Here is a 23,806-nt window from a genome sequence, read left to right on the forward strand (position 1 = left end):
TGTTGTTATTGTTGTTGTTGAACTTCTCCTAAGAACCGTGCACAAAATCATTTTCGCTTCTTTTCTCTATTGCAGTTGTTAAATGCGTTCTTTGATAAACTTGTATTAATGGTTCCATTGTTTTTTTTTATTGATGTTTTTGGCGATGTTGTGTTGATGCTGTTATTGTTGTTGTTGTCAATGTTGTTGTTGTTGTTGTTGTTACCGATGTTGTTGTTGTCAATGTTGTTGTTGTTGTCGATGTTGTTGTTGTTGTTGTCGATGTTTTTGTTGTCGATGTTTTTGTTGACGTTGCCCGGTGACGCTGTTATATTACGTCAACAGAGATTGATTAATTGCAAGATTATTTTAATAAGTGATTTTCGCACATCTTTGTTTAATACTGTCGTCTCGATGTCATTATTTTTATCAGTATAACTATTATTATTGTTATTATTATTATCATTATTATTATTTTATTATTATTATTATTATTATTATTACTACTATTGTTATTATTATTCGCAAAAAATAGTAAATGTGTTTGCTGTCGTTGATAACAATCAAAGAGAGCACCCCAGTCAGTATCTCTCCACAAAAGCAGAAATCACATAGCAAAAAGTTACACAGAAGATATATTTCTAAAATTATTATTTATTTAATTTTCATTTAATGATATTTTGTACGGCGAGCAAACTATTCATATTAGCAATTTCATCAATTTTTCATTTTCATCCTACTTAAAAATATAATTGAGAAAACGAACGAACAAACTAGCGACCGAACGAACGAGTAAGAACACAATTTGCATGAACATTCACAATTTGACAACAAATATCATCAACCTCTTTACTTACATTGACGCACACGCACGCACGCACACACACACACACACGCACGATGCTTGCCTATGACCAACCAAACATCTTCCGTGTTAACATTCGACCAGTTGGTATATGCTATATATGTGTATGTGTGTGTGTGTATGTGTATGTGTGTATATGTATGTATATATATATATATGCATATATGTGTGTGTATTTGTGTGTGTGTGTCGTGTGTGTGTATAATTTTATAATTTCATTTAGGATTCATTTGAAAAACAAGTTTTTGTTTGTTAAGTGATGAAGATAAAAGATAAGTGAAGTGGTTTTTTTGCCAAATGAAAAGATGCTAAAAATGTAATTAATTACTATGGTGATCAGCTCGACGTCATCATCGTCATCAACATCACCTCATCATTGTCATCATCATCATCTTCGTCGTCGTCGTCAACATCATCACGGCCACATTTCAGCAAATGAAAGATAAGGAGTAATCCAAGGAAGCAGTCGATGTTGTTGCTTTATGTAAGATGCATCACCACCACCACCACCATCATCAACTTTATTATCAACATCATCATCATCATCATCATCATCAACAACACTATCATCAACATTATCATTATCATTACCACCACCATCATCATCATTATCATCCTCATCATTATCCTCACCATCATCAACATCATCATCATCATTATCATCATCATTATCATCATCATTATCGCTATCATCAACATCATGACAACAATACCATCATCAACATCATTATTTTTACCAATAATTCACCATCATCATCAGCAACAACAACAACATTATCATCAACATCAACATCGTCATCCTCAACATTATCATCACAATCATCACCAGCATCACCAACATTCTCATTATTCACCATTCCTGCCATCATTGTCATCATCATCACATCATTATCATAGCCTTCGACATCATCACCATCACCACAAGTAACAAGTTGCAAATGCAAATTAATTTCTCCGCAGAGTCATCTGCAACAACCAACTAAATGTTGAACTGATTGTATGTATGTTTGCATGTGTATGTGTGTATGTTTGTTTGTATTAGAACCCTGCGCGGTTGGAATTTTCAAAAACCGCAACCGCACCACACCGCACCACCGAAAACCGCAACCGCACCGCAACCGCACAGCAAGAAAAAACAACATTAATGCTTTTATTGACATTATAAATCACAACTATCTACATCCAAATCACTGTTACTCTTAATAAATATCGTTTGTCAATTTTGTATGGATTTAAACTGGACCGTCCCTTTTGCAGTGTATAATTGAGAGATGATCCTACCCTTTCTTTATCAATTACATCTACCCGTGGATCAACTTCAACATTTTTTACCTCGGACATTTTTATAAAATAATCGATAATTAACCACGCCGTAAATAAAATAACTACTTCTTTCAAAGTAAACAGGAAAAAGAAAATGGTTGCTTCAACGGCTTCCAAAGATATTAAGATTTTAATATATAAAATTATTACAATGATAATGCAATTTTTAAAATGTTATGGACGAACAAAAATATTTAACAAGATTTTTGCGGTCACCGCGGTTTTGATAAAAAAAACCGCGCCGCGGAAAAACTGCATATTTCAAAACCGCAGTTTAAACCGCGACAACCGCAAACCGCGCAGGGCTCTAGTTTGTATGTATGTTTGTATGTATGTATGTATGTATGTATGTATGTATGTATGTATGTATGTATGTATGTATGTATGTATGTATGTATGTATGTATGTATGTATGTATGTATGTATGTATGTATGTATGTATGTTAAAACCAAAACATGATGAGTGACACTGAACCGTCAAACATCAAGTAACAAATGGATTAACACTTTGATTTGTCGTTAATTGCACATGTCGGCATTCAGTTGGATATTTTCAAGCACACAGACACGCAGGAACCGCTGCAACAAGCTTGAAATGTGGTTATTTGCGAAAAACAGTTCCCTGCTGTCGCCTGATCTGACGCTGATCATTTTGCATATTTCCTTAAGAAATTTAAGGGTGTTGGGGTCCATCGGGCCAAGAACCTCGATGCATATTGGCAAGAATTCCATCGAGGGGAAGGCGTTCCCATATTTTTTCATTTTCTCGTCCGCTGCCTTGGCCGCGGCCAAACCGCATTCTTTACTTGTCAGGTTTACGCATCGTTCGGCGAGGGTGCCAGAGACCGTAACATCCCACGCCAAACATCTGCCGGCTCTCCAAGGTATTAGTGTGCATCCGTCCGGGCGCCTACCATCATGCGCAGAAATACCGGATGGTTCCTTGAGAACCGGGATTGAAGCCTTGGAGAAGAGCCGACAAATGTAATCGTTTAGCGCTGAGTGACGTAGTTGACGGCCCCCACCCAGGCGACAAACCAAACCGTAGTGCCCAAACTCGTCCGCCCCAGCGCCATATCGGCACGTGTATTTATTCTGAATGACCAGGCCAAGTCTGAAGCCAATGGCAAATCTCACAGACTCGTCGTCAAGCCTGGTGCCCACAGAGGTGTTAGGCCACGATCTCAACCACCCACAGCTGGCAACGCTGGACATGGCCAACAAACGAGCGGTGGAAAAGTCGTCGCCGCATGTATGTATGTATGTATGTATGTTTGTATGTATGTATGTTTGTATGTGTGTGTGTGTGTGTGTGTGTGTGTGTGTGTGTGTGTGTGTGTGTATGCATAATATGCATAATATATGTACTGAGTGTATTGCATATATGTTGGGATATTGAATTTTGAATAAATTTATTCTTCTAATATAAACAGAGCATAAATACTACAATGTATTATTCAGCGGGAACAAAGAGGCTAATGTACTTATAATTATCAAAAAAAATTTCTGGAAAAATAATTTTGCGAAAAAACATTCAAGGAAAATATTATTTCCGTGAAAATTTTTCTGAAAATCCCCTCATACGATGAAAAAACATTTGTACCTAGAAACAAGTCCAAAACTCAGAAAAATATTTGACATATATAAAAAAATTTAACACATAAACATCTTCTGCAAAATTATGTCGGTGTGTGTAATAAAACAGTTTAAAAATGCTGATGTATGGAGACATCTGAGCTGCCGAGAAACAGTTGAACGTGTGTTCTCTGCGATGCAAGTGTACCGCAAAAATGCAATAATATGCCGTTGCTGATAAAGAGTTAGAGGTTCATTATACATTCGCCATAGATGACAGACCGCACACAGTAAAGAAATATTAAGTTGCCATGTAACAAAACTACGCATCATCGTACATATTAAATTCCCTCTAAATAATTTATGGCCGTTATTTTTTTAACCAGGCAATTGCTCATAAATTTATTAATGATATTAAATGACTGCGATTATTGTTTGAGTGCCCAAGAGATGACCATTCGATCGATCAAATCTGAGATTTGGTTGTTTTTAGCTAGCTAGTTAGTCAATAGCAAGTTATTTATTTTTTTAAATAAATAACTAGCTATATCAGTTGTGAGTTTTAAAACATTCAAAACGATATAAAGTAAAATAATACATTCAAAAACGTAAACAAAATTATTGAAAACTCACAAGGGGGGACATAAATAAATACGCCAAGTGGAAGTATTTTGGCAAGATAGATGCTGCATAGGTAGGTCCATTTGAATCATGAAATGCGAAAACATTGTTGAAGTCTTGGTTCAATGTTCTTACTCGTATGATGCATGTATTATTATTTACACAATTTCTTTAATATTTCTTTTTTCATGTTGTTGTTGTTATTATCATTCTTATTGCCGCGGTACACGGTCATATGTTGCCAGCTAACTTTTGAAAACAATGAACTAGTGATTATTTAACTTTTAAAGAAATTAAAGAGTAAGTAAGCAGAAGCAATTAAAACGCTTGAGTTGGTTGAACCTGTTCGTGAAAGCTTGAATGCCACTTAACAACTGTAAGTCTGCAAAATTGTAAAACTGACCTTTAAATCTGTCACCGATCAAACCGATTTTATCGACACAATAATTTGTCCAACTCTTTGTAGTATTTCTGTATCAAATATATTCCAGTTTTTATCTATTCATGCGATTATTTTTATAATTATTTTTATTCAGTAAATTTTCAGATAATTTAGTTACATAAACTCACGGCATGTATGTAATTGTTTCCATTTAGGGCACGTTAACTAATTGATTTTTCAAGAATTTTAGCAAAGATAAATATAAAACCTTTCATAAGCACAGATAACATGAGCGATGGAATAGTTGATACACAATACAGATAGAAACATAGTAGGATAGTATATAATAGTAAGATAAAAAAAATCCCAAAAAACACAAACACACATCCGAGAAACGTTAACACAACAAGACAATCAAGAAACAACAAAAAAACAACATAAACACATAAACAAAACGTTGAGGACATAAATAAATACCAAAGAACAAATAGACGCAGTATTAAAAACATAAACAAAAACCCCAGAGCAAATAGAGACAGCATAGAAAGCATAAAGAAAGAGTACTATAGAACTTTAGATTGCTTTGACTATAGTACTACAGACTACAGTAGGTTCTCAGTGTTCTAATCTATGATGAATGTTTGCTTTTTGTTCGTGAGGATTATTTGCTGCTAAACTTGGGAAAAGCAACAGCAACAAAAGGGAGAGAAAGGTATGCAGACGACAAAATTCATTTACAAAAGAAAGGAAAACCATCATCAATGTCGTCATCATCGTTCACACTCATCATCAATTAGTCTTAATACTATCACTAATACCCTTGCCCTATCATCATCGTCGTCATCATCGTCTTTCATTACCACATTGTCATAATTCATCACCTTATCATCACATCATCAGTCCCATCATCACCATCAACAATCATAAAATAAAATTATCAAGCGGCCAATCTTTCATTTAACTGCAGCACTCAAACGAAAGTGTATTGGGATCAGTCCTGGATAATGAATGAAATTTAGAATGATCCCAAAAAAAGGATCAGAGTAAGTAAAAGCAGACAGTTGCGGAGCTCAAATTTTACGGTGGTGGGATCTGAAGTGGTTTTCTAAAGTTGACACGATCGATCATTTTTTGATTATTCCTCCTTATTTGATTACTTTAAAAGCAGAATTTCAGTTATATCAAATTCAAGATTTCAGTTTTTGCTTTGACGATTCGACAGGGAAAGACATCCCCATCAATTTCCCCCAGGGTCGTCACTCTTTTACGTGGAAAAAACCTTATTATGACGTTACAATACATTAAAATATGTTACAAATTTTTCAATATTTTTTTTCTATGGTTTAGTAGAGGAGAAGCATTCCTGTGGACGATACTGCTAGCGTACTCTTGCTTTGCTGATATCAAATAGTGACAGTGAGATGAAGATCAAGGACAAGAACGTTTAGGTTTAGATAAAAGATAAAAAAATGATCAACGTTTTAAGTTCAAGTACTGAAATTCTGTTGTGATAACATTAGAAAATTTTATTTAGGTACGTTTGCGCTTTGACATGAAAGAAAGCAATCACGGTGTAAATTGTGGATTAGTATATGTTTATGTAAATAAAGAATGTTTAATTTTTAAAGGCACCCAATGTAGAAGATGAACCCTTAATCTTTCCATGGAGGTATAAGTTATATCTCACAATGGGTTTTCCAAATTTGTATTGCTAATTTAAAGTATTCTTAATTGTTTTTTTCCATTATAAGTTTAACTTGGAAGCAAGAGCAGAATTGATATCACTATTTTCTTTATATACAAATTATATTCTGGTCTTATAATGAAATAAATCTTTCCAGGTCATTGTTTTAGGTCTAGTGTTTAGGTTTAGACTAAAATTCCGTCACATAAAGCATATTTCATAAAGTTTAAATTACTTTTTGTCATTTTTTTGTCGAATATAATTTCAGAGGTTCCTGGAGATACCTTTTATAAAAAATATAACCCGACTGGCAATCTTCGAAAAAGAAAATAATTCTACAGAGGCGGAGTTTCTAAACAAAATGGCGTATTAATCTAAATTTCGGAAAAACTTTATTGCATCGTTTCTCTAAATCAAAAAAGACATTTTTATTAAATAATCGTTTCAATTCACTGTGCAATGACGTCCTTGATTACTAATTTGTTTATTTAAAATGGTTTAATCAGCAGTTAAATGCCTTCCATTTTTAGGGGATGGATCAAGACAAATTCCTCAAAGAATTAGAAGACATCAAAAATGTTTATCAAGAGCATCAGTTAAGTTCTGGAGACAACCACGACGTTGAAAATGACAACGCAATATGCAACAAGCTCTATGACGTGAGTTTCAAATCTTCGAAATGTAACCGTATTATGTTTGTTAACAATGTTAAGTGATCCAGAAAGTTTTTTTATTAGACCATTTTTTTAGTTATTCATTAAAAAATAATGCATAAAATTGTTATTGTAAGAGTTGGAGCAAGGCATGATTTTTCATTAAATTTACTTTTATTATAATTATGCATTTAATAATTGCATTAAATAATCATGCATTTAATATTGCATTAAGAAATTGCTTTGACTAATTTTTCAATTTATTTAATGAATGTTTTATTTATTGTAAAAATATACAGGCTTTAATAGAGTGTTTAGCTACAGAATCTAAAAGAGTTAAAGCTAAACTGGAGATATTAACTTCATCACTAACTTTTTATGTGGAACTCCGGTTTAGACAAGATGCTATTGCTCCAGAAGCCGATGCTTTTGGACACTTTCTCTTCATGTAAATTTTTTATTAAAATTTAAAACAAACTTTATTTGCTGATATTTGGCATTCATTTAAACTCCATCGTTTAGTTCATTTTTTTTTCATTGTAAAAATTTATAAAGATTCATTTTTTTTCTTTACTTAGGGAATGTTCAAGATTAGTGTTAGGTATTGAGTTCCACCACCTAGATAACTTAGACCCATACAAAGTATCATTCAAGCATGCCATAGTTAATGTCTACACCCGTCTGCAAGAGTTCGCAATTGGTCAAGTGTTTCTCATACTCGAGTGGTTGATGGTCAACCAATGGAGTCACGCCACACTTGTTGCTATGATGAAGGGAGAGGACATTGATAAGGAGATAGGTTGGGATGTGGCATTTGTTATAGTTCACATCTTAAAAATTGGTGAATCCAGTTTAAAATCCACTAGTTGTGCAATATGTGAAGCTAATTAATCGAATAATTAAAAGGTTTTTTTCAGCTGTAATTTTGCTAAAGTTTCAAGAAATTTTTAGTCCTATGAAATGAATCATTGACTGATAATTTCATTTTTTTACAATACAAACATATTAATAATCTTATAAAATAATTTTAATTTAATAATTATCATGATAAGAAATCTTAGTAATAGATTCTTTTAAATCAACTACACTCCCAGCCCTAAACTACATAAGAAGTGGGGAATACCCAGAGTTATTTCGTCTTCGAGTTGAAATGTTGATGGAGTCAGGATGTGACAACTTTGCATCCAACCTCGTTTCATGGTGTGTTCTTAGTCCACTGTTTGAAAATGATGTTTCACTGAGGTCAACCAATTTCCTTCTGCTGTACAAACTAAATAAGATGACTCAGCTTCAAAACCAGGTATAGCCAATCATGTCTTCTTATTTAATTAATTTCAATATCTTGTATATTATTTAATTTTTTCATTGACTCTTGTATAATTTATGTTTTTAAATTGATTGATCTTAAAAAGTTCAGGGATCAATAGAAAATTATTTGGCATTTGATGTAATCATGGTTCAGTGTTTTTATTAAGTTATCTCATTTTTGCATTGTTGGTAATTGTTTCCATTGTGATGGTATTTTTAATGTTTTCCCACAGCTGCTTATGTTGTTCTTCATCGTTCAGCTGCCCATGTATAATAACACGTTGTTTTTCATTTCAGTGCTACCAGCTGACCTGCTGCATGGCCAAGGAAATACTCAAGCATCTGGCACCCAGGGTCAACGAGGACACGGCTCTACTCTTATGTCTGTCACACAACTTCTTGCTAATTGACTGGCTCAAACCAACCATCTATTGCTGCACTCAGGTATGTTTGTTTAATTTGAATATATATCTATTTATATGTATCTATTTAATTAGTGATTTTTTTATAAACCGGGTTTATTATTGATAAGTTATGTAGACGAATGTCTTGCATCTGCTGTTAAACTATGCAGTTGTTGTTGGAAATGTGGTTGTCTCTGCAAAGACAGAAGGAGGCAGACCTGGAGAAATTTTTGGACAGTGTTAGCAAGTTGATCAGTCTCTATCAAAATGTACAACAACTGAACATCGCTCTTGAAGTTATCGTTCATTTGGTTGGTCATTTTGATGTTCATTGGTTGTTGTTTTAAGGCTTGGGTGATTGTTAGTTGGATAATTTTATTGTCTGATTTGTTACTCATTGGATGCTTCAATGAACTTTTATCAGATACTTTTAAGAGTTACTTGCATATTGTTGAGTCTAACTTGCTGTTTTAATGATAAATTTGCTGGTTAAATAAGCTTAGATTAAAAGGTTATAAAACTTCAGACTCAAGCAAATTGGCATACATCAGCAAACCTAACCCTAACCCAACTAATCCACTGTTCATTAAAATTATTTCCACAGTTTGACACTCAGTTCATCCAGTTCTGTTCTGAGCTAGCCATCAAGTCTATACAGAAACATCAACAATTGCAACAACAACAGCTTGACAATGATGGCCTGACGTCATCAAACTCAACATCATCGTCATCGATGCAGTCAAACAGTCAGGCTGCAGTGTTGCAGGAAATAGTGGCAGGCATGGCACACACATGCAAGACCATCACAAAACTGTACAGAGACCACCCACAAGTTTATCTGGTCTGTTTCCTTGTCATTTTTCTTGTTTGATTTTTTCATTCTTTTTTCTATATTTTGCTGATTTAAATAAATTTTATCATCACCATTCTTCTCATTGTTATTTCATTTCAAATTCCAGTCGTCTTTGATGAGCATCTTATACCTGCAACCCACTGAAGAAAACTACCTAAACCTGGATACAGCATTCAGAACAACTCCATTCATTCCCACAACAACGCCATTTGATTTCTCCACCATCTTCCCTGCCATCCTCGACGTCAATCCGAACACATTTGCACTGCTGGTTGAGTGCATTAACTCGCTTCGACCTGCTGCCCTAAATTTTAATTTAGGGTGGGGAGTTCTGTCCAAAATGTTTGTGTCATTTGTTGAACAGTCAGAATTCCCTGATGATCTAAATGCTAACAACAGTAATGATATCGATATCAATGCTAACAATGTCAACAGAAATGTTAGCAACGACGCCAGCAATTGCAGCCAAATTAACATTAATCATGACATTAGTGGTGGCAGTACATTGGTGAATGACATGGATGTCATAACATCAGCATTACACGGGGCTGACGTTAATATAAATGCAATTATGAGAGGCTCCGATCGAGTTGGGAATGAATTCGAGGATGGAACGGAGGATGTACTTGGCTCTACTGGCATTGGAATCAGCAGGTGAGTTGTCAATTATGCTTCTCATTTTTGGCTGTTGTCTTTACTGTTTTGCATCTGTGTGTGTGTGTGTGTGTGTGTGTGTGTGTGTGTGTGTGTGTGTGTGTGTGTGTGTGTGTGTGTGTGTGTGTGTGTGTGTGTGTATTTATTTATTTATTTATTTGCAAAATATATAAGTTTCTGTGTAGTTATTACTAAGATGCTAAATAGCTCAGCATATACTAGCTTGGTTTATATTTAGGTAGTTGTGTTAATATTGTTTAACATATTGAATGCTGCCAACCAACCCCTAGATACACATACTGTGGTGATGAGTTTGCACTCTCCTCCTCATTGAGCAAGGCAGATGACGTTGATGGCAACACTTACATGCTTTCCCTGCATCCATATCAAAATGCTGACATCAATTCAACGTCATCATCCTCATCCGGTCAACTTCTTTCCAACAGCAATAACGAGGACATTAATAACATCATTCCAAATCACAATAACCATAGCATTATACTCGGCAGCATAAACTCCGGCAACATCATTCTCAACAGCAGCAGCAACAACAACAACAACAACCATGATCTCATCTGTGATACAGTGAATGACAAGGAGCAGAGTGATAATAATGACCTCTTCCTCCAACAACAACATCATCATCCTCAACAACATGATGAATATCATTACCATCTTCAACAGCAGCAACAACAACAGCATCTACTGCTTGATGGTAGCTTATTTCCACAGGATGCAGTTATTACCATGGCAATCGGTGGGAAAAATGTCTTGAACAACATCACACTGGATGATATACAACAGGTTAAATTCCATAATTCACTTATTTCTTGCTGTTTCATTCACTCATCATCGTTTACACAATTTGCCATAATTTTTTTTGTCATTATTTTTTTCTTTTTTCATTTATTAACTCGTCAAAAATTGTTTATAAAAATTGAATCAGGTAAGAGTTAATTTGTAAGATTTGTCAGAATTGTATGATTTGTCAGATTTTGGTATGTTACTGTAATATTTTAATTCTTACCTATTAAATGACAAACATACACCAATGACATCTCATCCAGGTGTTGAATGGTCCAATCATGAGTGGAAGCAATGCAGGTAAGGAGGTCCCAATGGATGAAAACGCCCTTCAAGAGATCACTGCATTCCTGCAATCAGAAATGGGCCGAAGTGGCAGCAGCAACAGTAGCAGCAACGTGTTCAGCTACAGCCTGCAGCAGTCAACTCAGCAGCAACTAATGATGATGGATGGAGATTATATGAGGGTTACATCTCCACTCTTTGGCGATGACGATAATGAAGACGAAGCAGGAGACGACGATGACGATCAGCAACAGTGTTGTGACAATGACGATGACAATGGCGCTAGTGGGGATCTGTCAATTGAGAGGAGTTACCCACCGCCATCTTACTACGCTTCATTGCAGAATAAATTCAACAGCACCTTGGGAGTTAACATTCTAGACAGTAGCGTAGATAACTGCGGTGATAATGATGCTGGAGATGACGATGACGACGTCGTTGATGATGATGATGATAATGACGTCAATCGTTTGGTTGTTTCGGGCACTATTCTATCTTCTCTGCACCATACATCATTTTCACCATCACCAACCTTATCATTCATAGACCAATCTTCAAAACAATCATTATCATCATCATTGCCATCATTGTCACAGTATGGACCAGCTTATATGTTTGTTTCATCATCATCCTTGCTGCAAACAGTGTCGACATCATTATCTACGTCATCGCCGTCAACAACGTCGTCATCGTCTTCTTCATCATTATCAACATCCGGGGCCAATATATTAGTAACAGATTCCAACCTTCCTTATTTGAAGCAGTTACTACCTCACCTTCAAACTGTCATGCAATCAGTTCAGACCATGGCTCTCTGTAGCAGTCACAGTGCAAGCAGCCATAATAACCATTACGTTAACAGCAATTCAACTGCTGCCAGCAATGCATCGCCAGCGACTTCTGCGGCGACATTACAACAGCCACAACAACCGCAAATTATGCAGCAACATTTTCAACTACTACGACAAAAGCAGCCATCCGTTTGTGACAAATCACCTTCATATTCCTCGTGTTCATCGTTATCCTCGTCATCGACCATTTATCCATCACCAATGATGATCGGTGAAGAAATTATTTCACCACCTCCACAGCAGCAATCTGACGAGGATAATGATACCATCACCAACAACGCTAACATTTCCTCTGCACGACCACAACAACCACATTGTCACATTGCCATTACTGAGCCATTAAATGATCTCAAATCAACAACGACATCAACAATCTTTACACACGTTTCGATGCCACTTACAACAGTTTCAGCAATGACAACTACAAAGCCAGAAACTTCTCTTACATCAAACCAGTCATCAACAGCTCCATTAAATTTACCATTCCAGCCATCCAAGCAGCTGAAATGTGATGAATGTGGAAAGGAGTTTATTTCAAAGGCAGGTAGAACCACCCACATGCTTCGAGTCCACAAAAAGAACAACAATACTAGTGCTATTACTACTGCTACTACAACTGCTGTTGCTACTAATACCAGTGCCCTTGCAGTTGGCAGTGCCAGTTCTGATCCTTTGATGACAGCTTATTCTAATGGCAGCAACAGTGATAGTAATGTCACAGATGTCAATTCAAGTACATCTGTGAATGCATTTATATCATTACCTTCTCCATCATTATCCACACAGCAGGCTCACATTTCAGCTGTTAGCTTAACACCTTATGATGAGAACTGCAATACAGTTAATGCTAGCAATAATAATAATAATAACTCAAACAATAGTGCTACTATTCATCGGGACATCCTTGATCAAAACTCTGAAATAAGCAATGAAAATAATGCAGATGACAGCAAAGTTTTTGGTGTTAGTTGCATTAGCAACAGCAGCAACAAAGACCATGGAATGGATGATTTAAAAAGTTGTTTTGTTAAGATAACCAGACTGGGTAGGGAATCTCCAACTTTTGATAAGGCAGGTGATTCTGCGGACAACTCCATGGAAGATCAACAGCACCAGCACTATCAACTGCAACTACAACGACAACACTTCATGCAACATTTGCAACATCGACTGCAACCTCAGCAACAACTGCAACAAAATCAACACCCGACCAGTATTTTGGATCACGACGACAATTCAACTGACCAATTTCATAAACAACAAATAACAAGTGTGCAACAATTGCATCAACTACAGCACAATCATCAACTCCAACAAGAGCAGCAACAACAACAATCACAGTATTTGAGCTGCATGTGTGAGTCTTGTGGTGAAATATTAGAATACAATGACCAACTGGCTTCTCATAAATGTTATCTAAATTTACCACAATCGTCATTGGTCTCCTTGTCATCACCCTTTGTTTCTTCATCATTGTCATCTTCATCCAACACCCAATCACCTTTGAGTTACGAGAGTTTTCTCGATGGCAACAAACTAAACAACATCACTCCAAACAACTACGCCATCACTAATAATATTAATAACAATAATGATAATGTGAACAACAACAATGATGACAACAAGAGTAGTAATATTCTAGAGGCTGATAAAATATACAGACTTGATACAAGTAGGTTAGGCGGCAGCAGCAGCATCACACCTCAGCAAAAACTCCTGCTACTTGTTACCTCTCAACAATCAGTCAATGTGGCCAACAACAATCTAATAAATTCCAACAATGGCAACTTCCTCATTAACAACAACACAAACATAGACTCTGATCTGACTGCACAATCAAAAATCCAAGCATTATTGAGAACAATGAAATTACCAACGACATCAAAAACTCAAATTTTATTCAATCCTTCATCATTTTCAGCACCCCTCCCATCAGCACCGTTGTCATTACCATCAACACCGACTACATTGATGACACAACAGATGCTCATAAATGCTGTTTCAACAGCTTCAACAATGCTACCATTGAAAAACAATGTACTTGCTGCTCTGCCAATCCAACTACAACGACTTCTTCAACATAGAGTTCAACAACTGCAACTTCAACAACTGTGCAGGTTGCAACAACAACAACAAAAACAACAGTTAACATTAACGTTGCAGCAACAAAATGGACACCCACAGCAATTTCAACAGAACATTGGAGCAACAAAGTTAAATCCAGCCAACAACAACACTCAAGCTCCTGTCCTTGAAATGCTGAAACTTGCTGAGCATTTTTTAAAGAATAACAATTTAAAACTTGTGCCACAGCAGCAGCAACAATTTCAACTGCAACAACAACAGCAACAACAACAATTTCAACTGCAACAACAGCAACAATTCTATAACAAAAGTTTGTTGAATATGAATGTTGCAAAAGGTAACCAACCATTGACGGTAACTAGTCAGCCAAATATTTCCAACTTAAACATTCCTTTAAATAACTCAAATGCAACTTTGCAAAATCAGGTAATTAATTAAATTTATTATATTTAAATGCAATGGTTTGAAATTGTTTGCCAAATTAAGAAATTATTGAGTTGCATAGGTTATGACAAAAGATGGTTGATACATGGATATCAGTTTTTATTAGATTCAAATACTTTAGAGAAGATCAGTTTTTATTAGATTCAAATACTTTAGTTTTATAGAAAAGCGAGATTTTAATAAATAAGTCAATTAATGCGCTCATTTGAGTATGGATAAATGTAACACAAAAATCTCGGCTAGTTTCAGCATTTGAAGAACAAAAGTATTGCTTAAGTTTATAATTTAGTTCACAAATTTTTTCAACATTTGTTTTAACAGATGAACATTTTTATATAATTTGTTAACTTTTTCATTTGCTTTTGATTGATTAGAACATTTATCTTAGGATTTATTTTCTTTCACAATTGTTTTGAGAAACTCCCATTACAACATTCAATTGAACTGAACAGATGGACATCCTGACGACCAATCAGAAACTACTTCACATCATTAACAGTCGCACGAACTCTGCCACTCCACAGGCCAAGCTCAACATGCAGAGTAACAACAGCAGCAACAAAACGAGCAACAGTCTTGACAACAACACATCTGACAATGTTGTAAGCAACAACAACAGCAACAGTTGTGACACTGTTAACAACAATGTTACTAACAACAACAATGTTACTGGCGGTCTGGAGAGCAAAATTATTATTGACAAATTGAAGCAGTGTTTGCAAACTATCGTTGCTTCGTCAGCGGCCATCACAGCTGCATCAGCAACATCCAACATCAACACCATTGCACCAGCTAACAAACCCAAACAAACCAACAGTAAAGAAATAGTTTTTGATGGCATCAAGATGATCGAGCTAACAGAATTCCTCTGTGATACCTGCCTGCTTGCATTCTCAGATTTAGAAATAGCCAACCAGCACATCTCAACTGGAGACCACAAGGAAGCAACAGTCACAGGATATCACATCTATTGCTGTCCCACCTGTGGGATCAAATACAGGGACAAGGTAACTGTAAAGAACCACATTGCATTCACCTGTCCATTGATTGTTAAATTACCCATTGACATTCCCGGATTTACCAAGTTAGAATATGTTGGAGGTTTGAATAGCATCAGCAGTTTTTGTTCTGAAAACCCAAAAGCTGCACAGGATATGAAAAATGAAGCTTCCACAGCAAGCAACAATGTACAGCATCAAGCCCAGCAACCAAATCAACAGCAGCAAGCAAGAACGGTTTCATTGAACGAATTGATGAGCTCTCCTATCACCATGATCAGCTTGCTGAAGCAACCATCACAGATTGCACTCCATCAGCAACAGCAGCTGCAGCAACACAGAATGCAGTACCATGAACAACAACCACCTCGAGTACAACTGCACAAGTGTCCAGTCTGTTCCAAAGTCTTTTCGTCAGCTGAGTATCTCAACCTTCACTTCAGCAATAGACATCAGAGATCGAATAAGAGCCACCAACAGCAAAAAAACCCGCAAGAACAACATTTTCAGTTACAAAAGCTATCTGATGCAGTTACTTGTGCTTCAGATGTTGTAAGCAACAGTGACAGCAGTAACGGTGATTGTTTTGACACGTTAGCTACACTACCGTCAACGACAACTGCATCAACGTCAACGTGCACATCAACTACTGCTTCAAAAATATATCCAGATTTTATCAGACAGTTGATCTCCAAATCCCAATTATTCATCAACCACAGATCCCACCGCCACAAGTCTCCAGGCATCATTCCCACTCCAACCACTGTTTCTGTGCCAACTGTTGAGCAGATGACCAAGGGCTTCAAAAAGTCTCTCACGTACAACATGGATAAGCAATCAACATCATCCACGTCATCATTGGTTTCTTCATTCAATTCAACATCATCATCGTCGTTATCATCCATGAATGCAGATAACAGCAACAGTAATAGTGATGTTAATGTCATTCCAAACAGCTCTCTCATTGGTCATTCAAATTCTTTCACCAACCCAGCCAGCCAATCAATGTACACTAATCCCATGACACCTAATGTTAATTATAAGCCAACATTGAATAAGAATGTTGTTGGGCACTCAACAGCCTGTTCAATTATTCCCATGATAACGCAATTATCAGCACCATCTTCATCTTCCTCTGCTGCCACGCCGACATCATCATCTCTGGTATCAACAGTGCAACAAAAAACTTCCAAAGCCAAAGGTTGATTGGTTGATTGTTGTTTTTGGTTGAATAAAGGTTGATTCATTTGTTGTAAGTAATCATCATTCTGTCATCAATTACTTTTAATGAAATTATCTTTTTTTTTGTCTTTATCTATCGTTTGGTTGAAATTTTACAAAAAATATTTCCACTACCACCACTGTTTTCATCTATTCCTTCATCATCCTCATCATCCTTTTATTTGTGCATCTTCAATGACTCAGTACATGTTCAGCAAATGCAATGAAACATGATACCATATGAAATCATTTTCATAATCTTCAGCTGTTCAAACAAAGTCAAATTTTACACACATACACACAAATGCTCATAGAAACATGCATATGCAAACCACTAATATGTATAAAGAACAAGATATGATATATCCTTCTGTCACTATTAATGCTACTACTTCATCATTACTTTAATGACATCTTCAAACTTTTGTATCTTCAAACAGGAATCCTGTATAAGAACGTTTACATGCAGTGCGAAGGAACATACTACTGTGCAGTTTGCAAAGCAGATTTAAGTTCCAGGGAGTCAAAGAGGAACCACAGGCAGATGGCATGCGGGGATCCAAAAACAGTCACCTACTCTAGGAAGTACTTCTACTTATGTCCTTACTGCTCAGAGAAGTTCCCATCACAGAAGGAATGTAGACAGCATCAGGTTAGACGTTTGCATGCTGCTTGCTGGTTAGGTTAGGTATTCTTGTTATAAGATTGAGTTTCCTTAAATGACCAATTATTGAATGGTTGTGAAGGTTTGCTGATTGGTCACTGCTACATTATTTTGCAATGTTTGATTGAACAGACAGTAGTGCAAATAAATAAATCATTTATTTAATATGATTGATAGACTTTATGAATATCAATAGATCGACCTGCAATGAATCTAAGCTGCAACTGGGCAGTTCAATTAAGTGCTACATGATGTCACTGATAGAAATAACATTACTTACCTAACTACCAACAGGTCTCTGAGTGCCTGCCTCTCATTGGAGTGAGCACGGATGAACTGACCGTCAAGGAACTTGCCTGTCCCCTTTGCCCTAAAAAGTACCACAACCTCATTCCTCTGAAGGGTCACATGACCCAGGTGCACCATCTTCCAAAATCAGAGACGAGCAAGATGCTGGAAGACCTCGGTTACCTGGAAACGGCATTCGACCAGCAAGTTCTTCCCAATGTCAATGCATCGAGAGATAGAGGCAAGGTCGTTGCCTTCAATGCCAACAACAACAACAACAACAACGTAGCTGGTGTATCTAGCATCAATAGCATCATTGCCGTCAACAACATCAACAACAACAACAGTAATAATAATAATGGTAATAGTGTTATCAACAATATAATTGGCAATAATAATAACAACAACACAGCTGTTGGTGCTAATGTAGTCAGTACTAGTATTTTGACTGGTGCAGATCTCAACACTGGCATGTTAACTACTTTGGCTACTAATAATCTTGTTACATCTATCATTACGTCACTTAACAACAGTAGCAGTAATACTAATAATAATAATAATTACGTTTTCTTCGGTGGCACCAACGTAACTAACAACGCTAATGTTAGTGCCATCAACAGCAGCCACACAACTGCTTTCGTGAGCAACAACAATAACGCTGTCACTGCTGTAAATAATAGTGACTGTAATCAAATTGTTGTTAAAAGTGATAACGACAGCGTAAATATAGTGGTTACCGATATAAATGTGTCATCATCAGCCGGTAGTAGCATTTGCAGTGACGCTGATTTGATAAGAAATATTCCAAATAATTTGAAAACCAGTTTTAAAACAGAGCATTCCACAAGCTGTCCACAAAGTCAACATCAGCAACATGATGTTTGTGATGATAAAAATATTCCTCATCTCCAAATGCTTGATTTAGATGGTCGGGCTACTAAGACGTCAACTGCAAATTCAGCTGCACCTGTTCCTACTCTGCTGTCAAATGTAACCAGTGAAACATCAGCTCTGATAGCAACAACTTCTTCATCAACATTGCCATCATTAGCCACAGAATCTAATGCAGCAGTAGCAGTAGCTGTAACAAAACCAACATGGACCACAATCACCACATCTAATGATTTTTTTAATGCTGAAACATTTTTACAAATCCAAAACATTGATACTAAGTCTAAAAGCTGTACTAACAACATTAATGTTAAAGATGATGAAAAGATTTTCGCCAGCGACAACAATAATGCTGGTTTTGAAACTCTTGTAACTGGCGATAATCATTCTATGTGTTCTGCTAACATTAAAACCATTATCAACAAAGACAGTAACGTCATCAGCAATAATAGTAATAATAGCATCATCGTCTCAGAGCCATCGACATCATCACAGACGTCTACAGTTTTATATAATGCCACAACAACTCACTCACTTGAAACACCATCACCCTTGCTTGTGAGGAAGAATCTGAACAAGATTAATCCACTATTAAATAGTCACATAATAGGTGTTGGTGATGATCACAGTCAAATCATTTCATCAGCATCATCGTCATCAGGGATAAGTTCATCTTCTGATTCTCACATCACAATGTCAACTTTGTCATCGGCACAGTTGCTCACAACTGTATCATCAGCAGTAGTCACATCATTGCTAGTATCTTCATCGTCGTTGTCATCTACGCCACAATCCTCAACGACGACAACATTTCTAAGTCCACTCTCTTCATTATCCTCACTGTCTGTTAAAATTCGCTATGAAAATACTAAACCCCTTGGTGCAGGCAACAAATTCAAATTCACCAAGTCTACCATCCCTCATTGCTCTCAGGCTTTACTAGATCAGCACCAGCAGTGCAAACAGCAGCAATCATCTGAAGAACAACAACCCCAGAAAAAACAATCTCAACACATCAGCAGCGTCCTGCCATCAAACAATAGAATGCTTTCAGATACTAAACGTCAAAAATTAACTGCATCAAGTGAAAAACCCAAAAATCCTATTTCTCCACTCTGCAACTCTCCGTCGTTTCCTTTTAAGGGTGAGAAACTTTCAGAGTGTTACAGCGTAAAAAGGAAGAAAAAACCAGAAGTTTTTGCTATAAAGAGAGGAAAGCTAGAAGATGATGTCACTTATATTTGTGATGATGAGGACGAGGATGATGACGATGCAAGCTGTAAGAGAGGTAGTACCGGTGATGAAGATGAAGATGACGGTGATGTCGGGCTTCATCATACCAGTAAACCAGTCCGTAAAGTCATTTCAAAGAAAGCTCCACATAATGCTGCTAAAATAAACTGCATTAGTCAAGCAGTACATCAGCAAAAAAACCTCACCAGAAACAGTAGTGTCAAGGAAGTTGATGCATTGGGATTGACCTTCATTGTTTGCCCTCTCTGCAAGGTCAGACCCTTTACTAGATCGGAACTTATATCCCACTTAAAATTCAAGCACGGTATGAACATTGCAGGGGCCAGGGAGATGATAGGAAAGTGTTCAGCTGCCAATAGCAGTAGTTGCTTCACTAGCGATCATGGTGTAAGTGTTTGCAGTAGTAACAGCAGTAGCGATAGTAGTGATAGTTGTGAGGAAATATTTAAACATGGAGGCAGTGTGACGTCATTTCAAAATAAGTTGAGTCCAGTTGTTTCTTCATCGGCATCTTCATTCTTTTCATCATCCCTTGCTCCTTCTAAAATTTTGTCTTCAAGTTTATATGTTACTGCTGGGACCAAATCATTATCTTCGTCAGGATCTTCAGTTTCTGCATCAACTTCGTCGTCATCTTTACTTGTCACTTTATCAAAAACATCCAGTATTTCACCAACGTTTGTGACTACCTCGTCATTATTATCGAAATCAATATCGCCATCATCACAATCGTCGTCGTCATCGTCCCACGTTTTAAAAGATCACTCGACATTTAATACATTAGCATTGCCAGCTTCATTACCAACGACCACTCCATCTACATTGCTACCATCTTTAATAATAACTACATTGCCGTCATCATCAACCACATTGCCGTTATCATTTTCCTCATTACCATTATCATCATCGTTGTTGCTTGCAACAAACAAGAGCACAGTCGTAGATTCCATGAGAAAAGTGGTAACTGAAGTAAACGATGATGAAGACGATGATGAAGATGACGAGATCAAAGTAAGCAGTACCCATGCTGATGGGAGTAACAAAGAAATTGGTGACATTTCTGTAGGATTCGTCACAAATTATGAAACTATCGATCAAGCAAATTGCAATAACCACGCTGAAAATTTAAGAAATATTGTACTAACTACTGCTAAAATCTCCAAAACAACAACCAACTCAACAATCTTGAAGCCCTCCTCATCCATTTTTCCAGTTGCCAACAAAACAACTCTAGCATCGAAAAATGTATTCAAGGCCACAGCATCGGCCGCACCCACTGTCGTTATAGGTAACGTCAAACCGTCTGTTTCATTTCCTAAAACGCCGGTAACCGTAGCCGCGACATCAGCGTTTTTGTCATCATCTTCTACGAAAGAAACTGTACAGTTGAAATCTTTAAATCTAAAAGCATTAAAAAATATAAAAGTATATCCAACAAAGACGCTCACAATTAATATGACCTCATCTATCCTGACGTCATCGACTTTGACCACTAATACAAAAACGTCATCATTGACAACACAGCCTCTTAGAACTCTAACTACAATCATTCCAAAAATAACAACCACCACAGTAATACCTACAGTTGTGGCAATAAGTTTGAATGCATCATCAACTGCAACGCCAACTGTAGCTGCCGTGCCAGCAACTTCTGCATCGACACTTGAAATGTTGCCAAAAGTAAGTATTCCCCTATCCATTGCTAAACCAGTTGGCAACATTCGGTTAATTTCAACAACGTTGAAGAGGGATGCCTCAACAATTTCCAAGTATTCCCTCAACACAGTGCTGAATGAATCAAAGAAACAGATGAGCACCATTGGCACTGCACTAAAAAATTTTAAAAGAGATAGATGCAGATTGGAAGGGGATGTAGAAGAGCTAGGCAGCCACAAGTTACTACAACCACAACATCAAGCTTCTCAGCAGATTTATGTAAAACAAGGTCTTCATCGTTCACAGGGTTCCATTGTTCAACTACCTCAAAAATCAGCATCAGCTCCAACAACTGTGGTAGTCATTTCAACAACAACTTTGACCACTGTTACTACTACTATTACGACCATCGTCGCTACTACAAGTTCAACTGCAACAGTGCAACCAACAAAAAATGTCACGTTGACCAAGCTCACCATAAACAAGCCCATCAACACTGTCCATAGCAGTAGTAACAATGGCAATAATAGTTCAACTAGTAATAAATCAATTCAGATATTATCAAACCACAAAAAATCCGGCAACACTCAACAGCAACAGCAGCTTTGTGACAGCAACAAAACATCGATGTTATGATAAATTTGATGACAAAATCATCTATACCTGCAACAACAAATAATGACAAACATACACTTACCTGCCCATTCTAGCTAGCTAATAAGCATAATTTTTTTCTTTATCTAATAATCGACATATATTAATTATAATTAATAGTTATATAATTAATTATAATGACATTGATATAAATAATAATTATTTGTATCGATGCGTTTGTGAAGATCTTTCGTTTTCAAAAATAACATAACCGTATGTACATTCAAGTGATCTCAGTATGCACCATGAAAAGTGTTGCGACAATGTTGTAGTCATAATAGTGATAATTTATAAAAATTCAAATAATTATATTTTGATAATATTAATAATTATTATTATTATTATTATTACTATATTTTCATAAAATAACGTTAGAGGTTAATTTTATTGCCAAAAAAGCCAGCAAATCTTTCCATGTATCATTAATTCAATTGGCTGAGAGACTGGGCGAGGAGCATCTTGATGGATGTATTAGATTCATTCTGAATAATAATTAGTAATAATAATAATAACTAGTAATAATAATAATTATTATTATAACTGTACTAATAATTATAATGATGCCTGTGGGGAATGTCCGAAATATCTCAAATGAGATTGTCGTGCATTAACGTAGCATGGCATTTCTGTTAAAGCTTCCATTGTAAAATTAATACTAAGAATATGATCAGCTATAATGGTAGTAGTAGTAAAGATAATATTACCTCTACTATTAATCATAATAATAATAGTTAAATTATGGAGGTACTGAAATGTTTGGTTAGTAATTTTAATAATCTCAATGATGAAGTTAGTAATTTTAATAATCTCAAATTCTCAATGATGAAGTTTCAATAGTTGAACACTTTCAGATGTGAGGATGACGTGATTATGATAATAATAATAATAGCCTAACAAAACTATAACGCTCGTTCTAATACATCCAAAGAAGACACAACTAATTGCGATATTTGTGATAAAATTGGTAAGTGGGTGATTTAAATGGCCGTCAAGTCAATCAGTCAATCAATCAGTCGTTCATTCATACATCTAGTTGATCCATCAATCCATTGCTAAGCATGAGATGTGATGTTTGTGGATGATATGGCCGTTGGAAGTTGTATCACTGTTGTCCCCGCCGGAGCTCTCTTTCTCTTCCATTTCTCCCTCTTCAAAAATAAATGTCTTCATTATCGGCCTGCGTGCTTACATGCAGACCAATTTGTCTTGTAATTTACGTTCTGTATGTGCTTTCAGTTCTTATTAATTTGTATTTTATCGTTTTGTATTTTAACTATGTTTTTCTCTCGTGTGTTTTATTTATAAATAATTGGGTTTTTAAATAACAAACTGTAGCTTAGATTTGTGAATATGCAGGTTCAAGTTTACTTTTCTTGGGTTTTGAATTAAATATTTTGTTACCTGACTACT

At 36.2% G+C, this 23,806-nt stretch overlaps 3 protein-coding genes across 3 annotated transcripts; all 3 read left to right on the forward strand.

Moving 5' to 3' along the window:
• Positions 1-2,696: 2,696 nt before the first annotated feature.
• HELRODRAFT_176720 (hypothetical protein) lies at positions 2,697-4,243 on the forward strand (the record flags this gene model as incomplete). The annotated part of the gene is made up of 2 exons (XM_009024072.1): positions 2,697-3,151; positions 4,129-4,243. The coding sequence occupies 2 exons, from the start codon at positions 2,697-2,699 to the stop codon at positions 4,241-4,243; spliced, it is 570 nt and encodes a 189-aa protein (XP_009022320.1).
• Positions 4,244-6,778: 2,535 nt separating this feature from the next.
• HELRODRAFT_192854 (hypothetical protein) lies at positions 6,779-14,764 on the forward strand (the record flags this gene model as incomplete). The annotated part of the gene is made up of 10 exons (XM_009024073.1): positions 6,779-7,088; positions 7,382-7,530; positions 7,661-7,881; positions 8,177-8,382; positions 8,688-8,834; positions 8,965-9,105; positions 9,399-9,635; positions 9,754-10,301; positions 10,592-11,105; positions 11,369-14,764. Exons 1-10 carry the CDS (start codon positions 6,963-6,965, stop codon positions 14,762-14,764), a joined length of 5,685 nt encoding a protein of 1,894 aa, XP_009022321.1. The 5' UTR covers positions 6,779-6,962.
• Positions 14,765-15,222: 458 nt separating this feature from the next.
• On the forward strand, positions 15,223-22,378 carry HELRODRAFT_176722 (hypothetical protein; the record flags this gene model as incomplete). The annotated part of the gene is made up of 3 exons (XM_009024074.1): positions 15,223-16,969; positions 17,430-17,641; positions 17,948-22,378. The coding sequence occupies 3 exons, from the start codon at positions 15,223-15,225 to the stop codon at positions 22,376-22,378; spliced, it is 6,390 nt and encodes a 2,129-aa protein (XP_009022322.1).
• Positions 22,379-23,806: the final 1,428 nt, after the last annotated feature.

Source organism: Helobdella robusta (assembly GCF_000326865.2).
Source record: "Helobdella robusta unplaced genomic scaffold HELROscaffold_39, whole genome shotgun sequence".
Lineage (NCBI taxonomy): Eukaryota > Metazoa > Annelida > Clitellata > Rhynchobdellida > Glossiphoniidae > Helobdella > Helobdella robusta.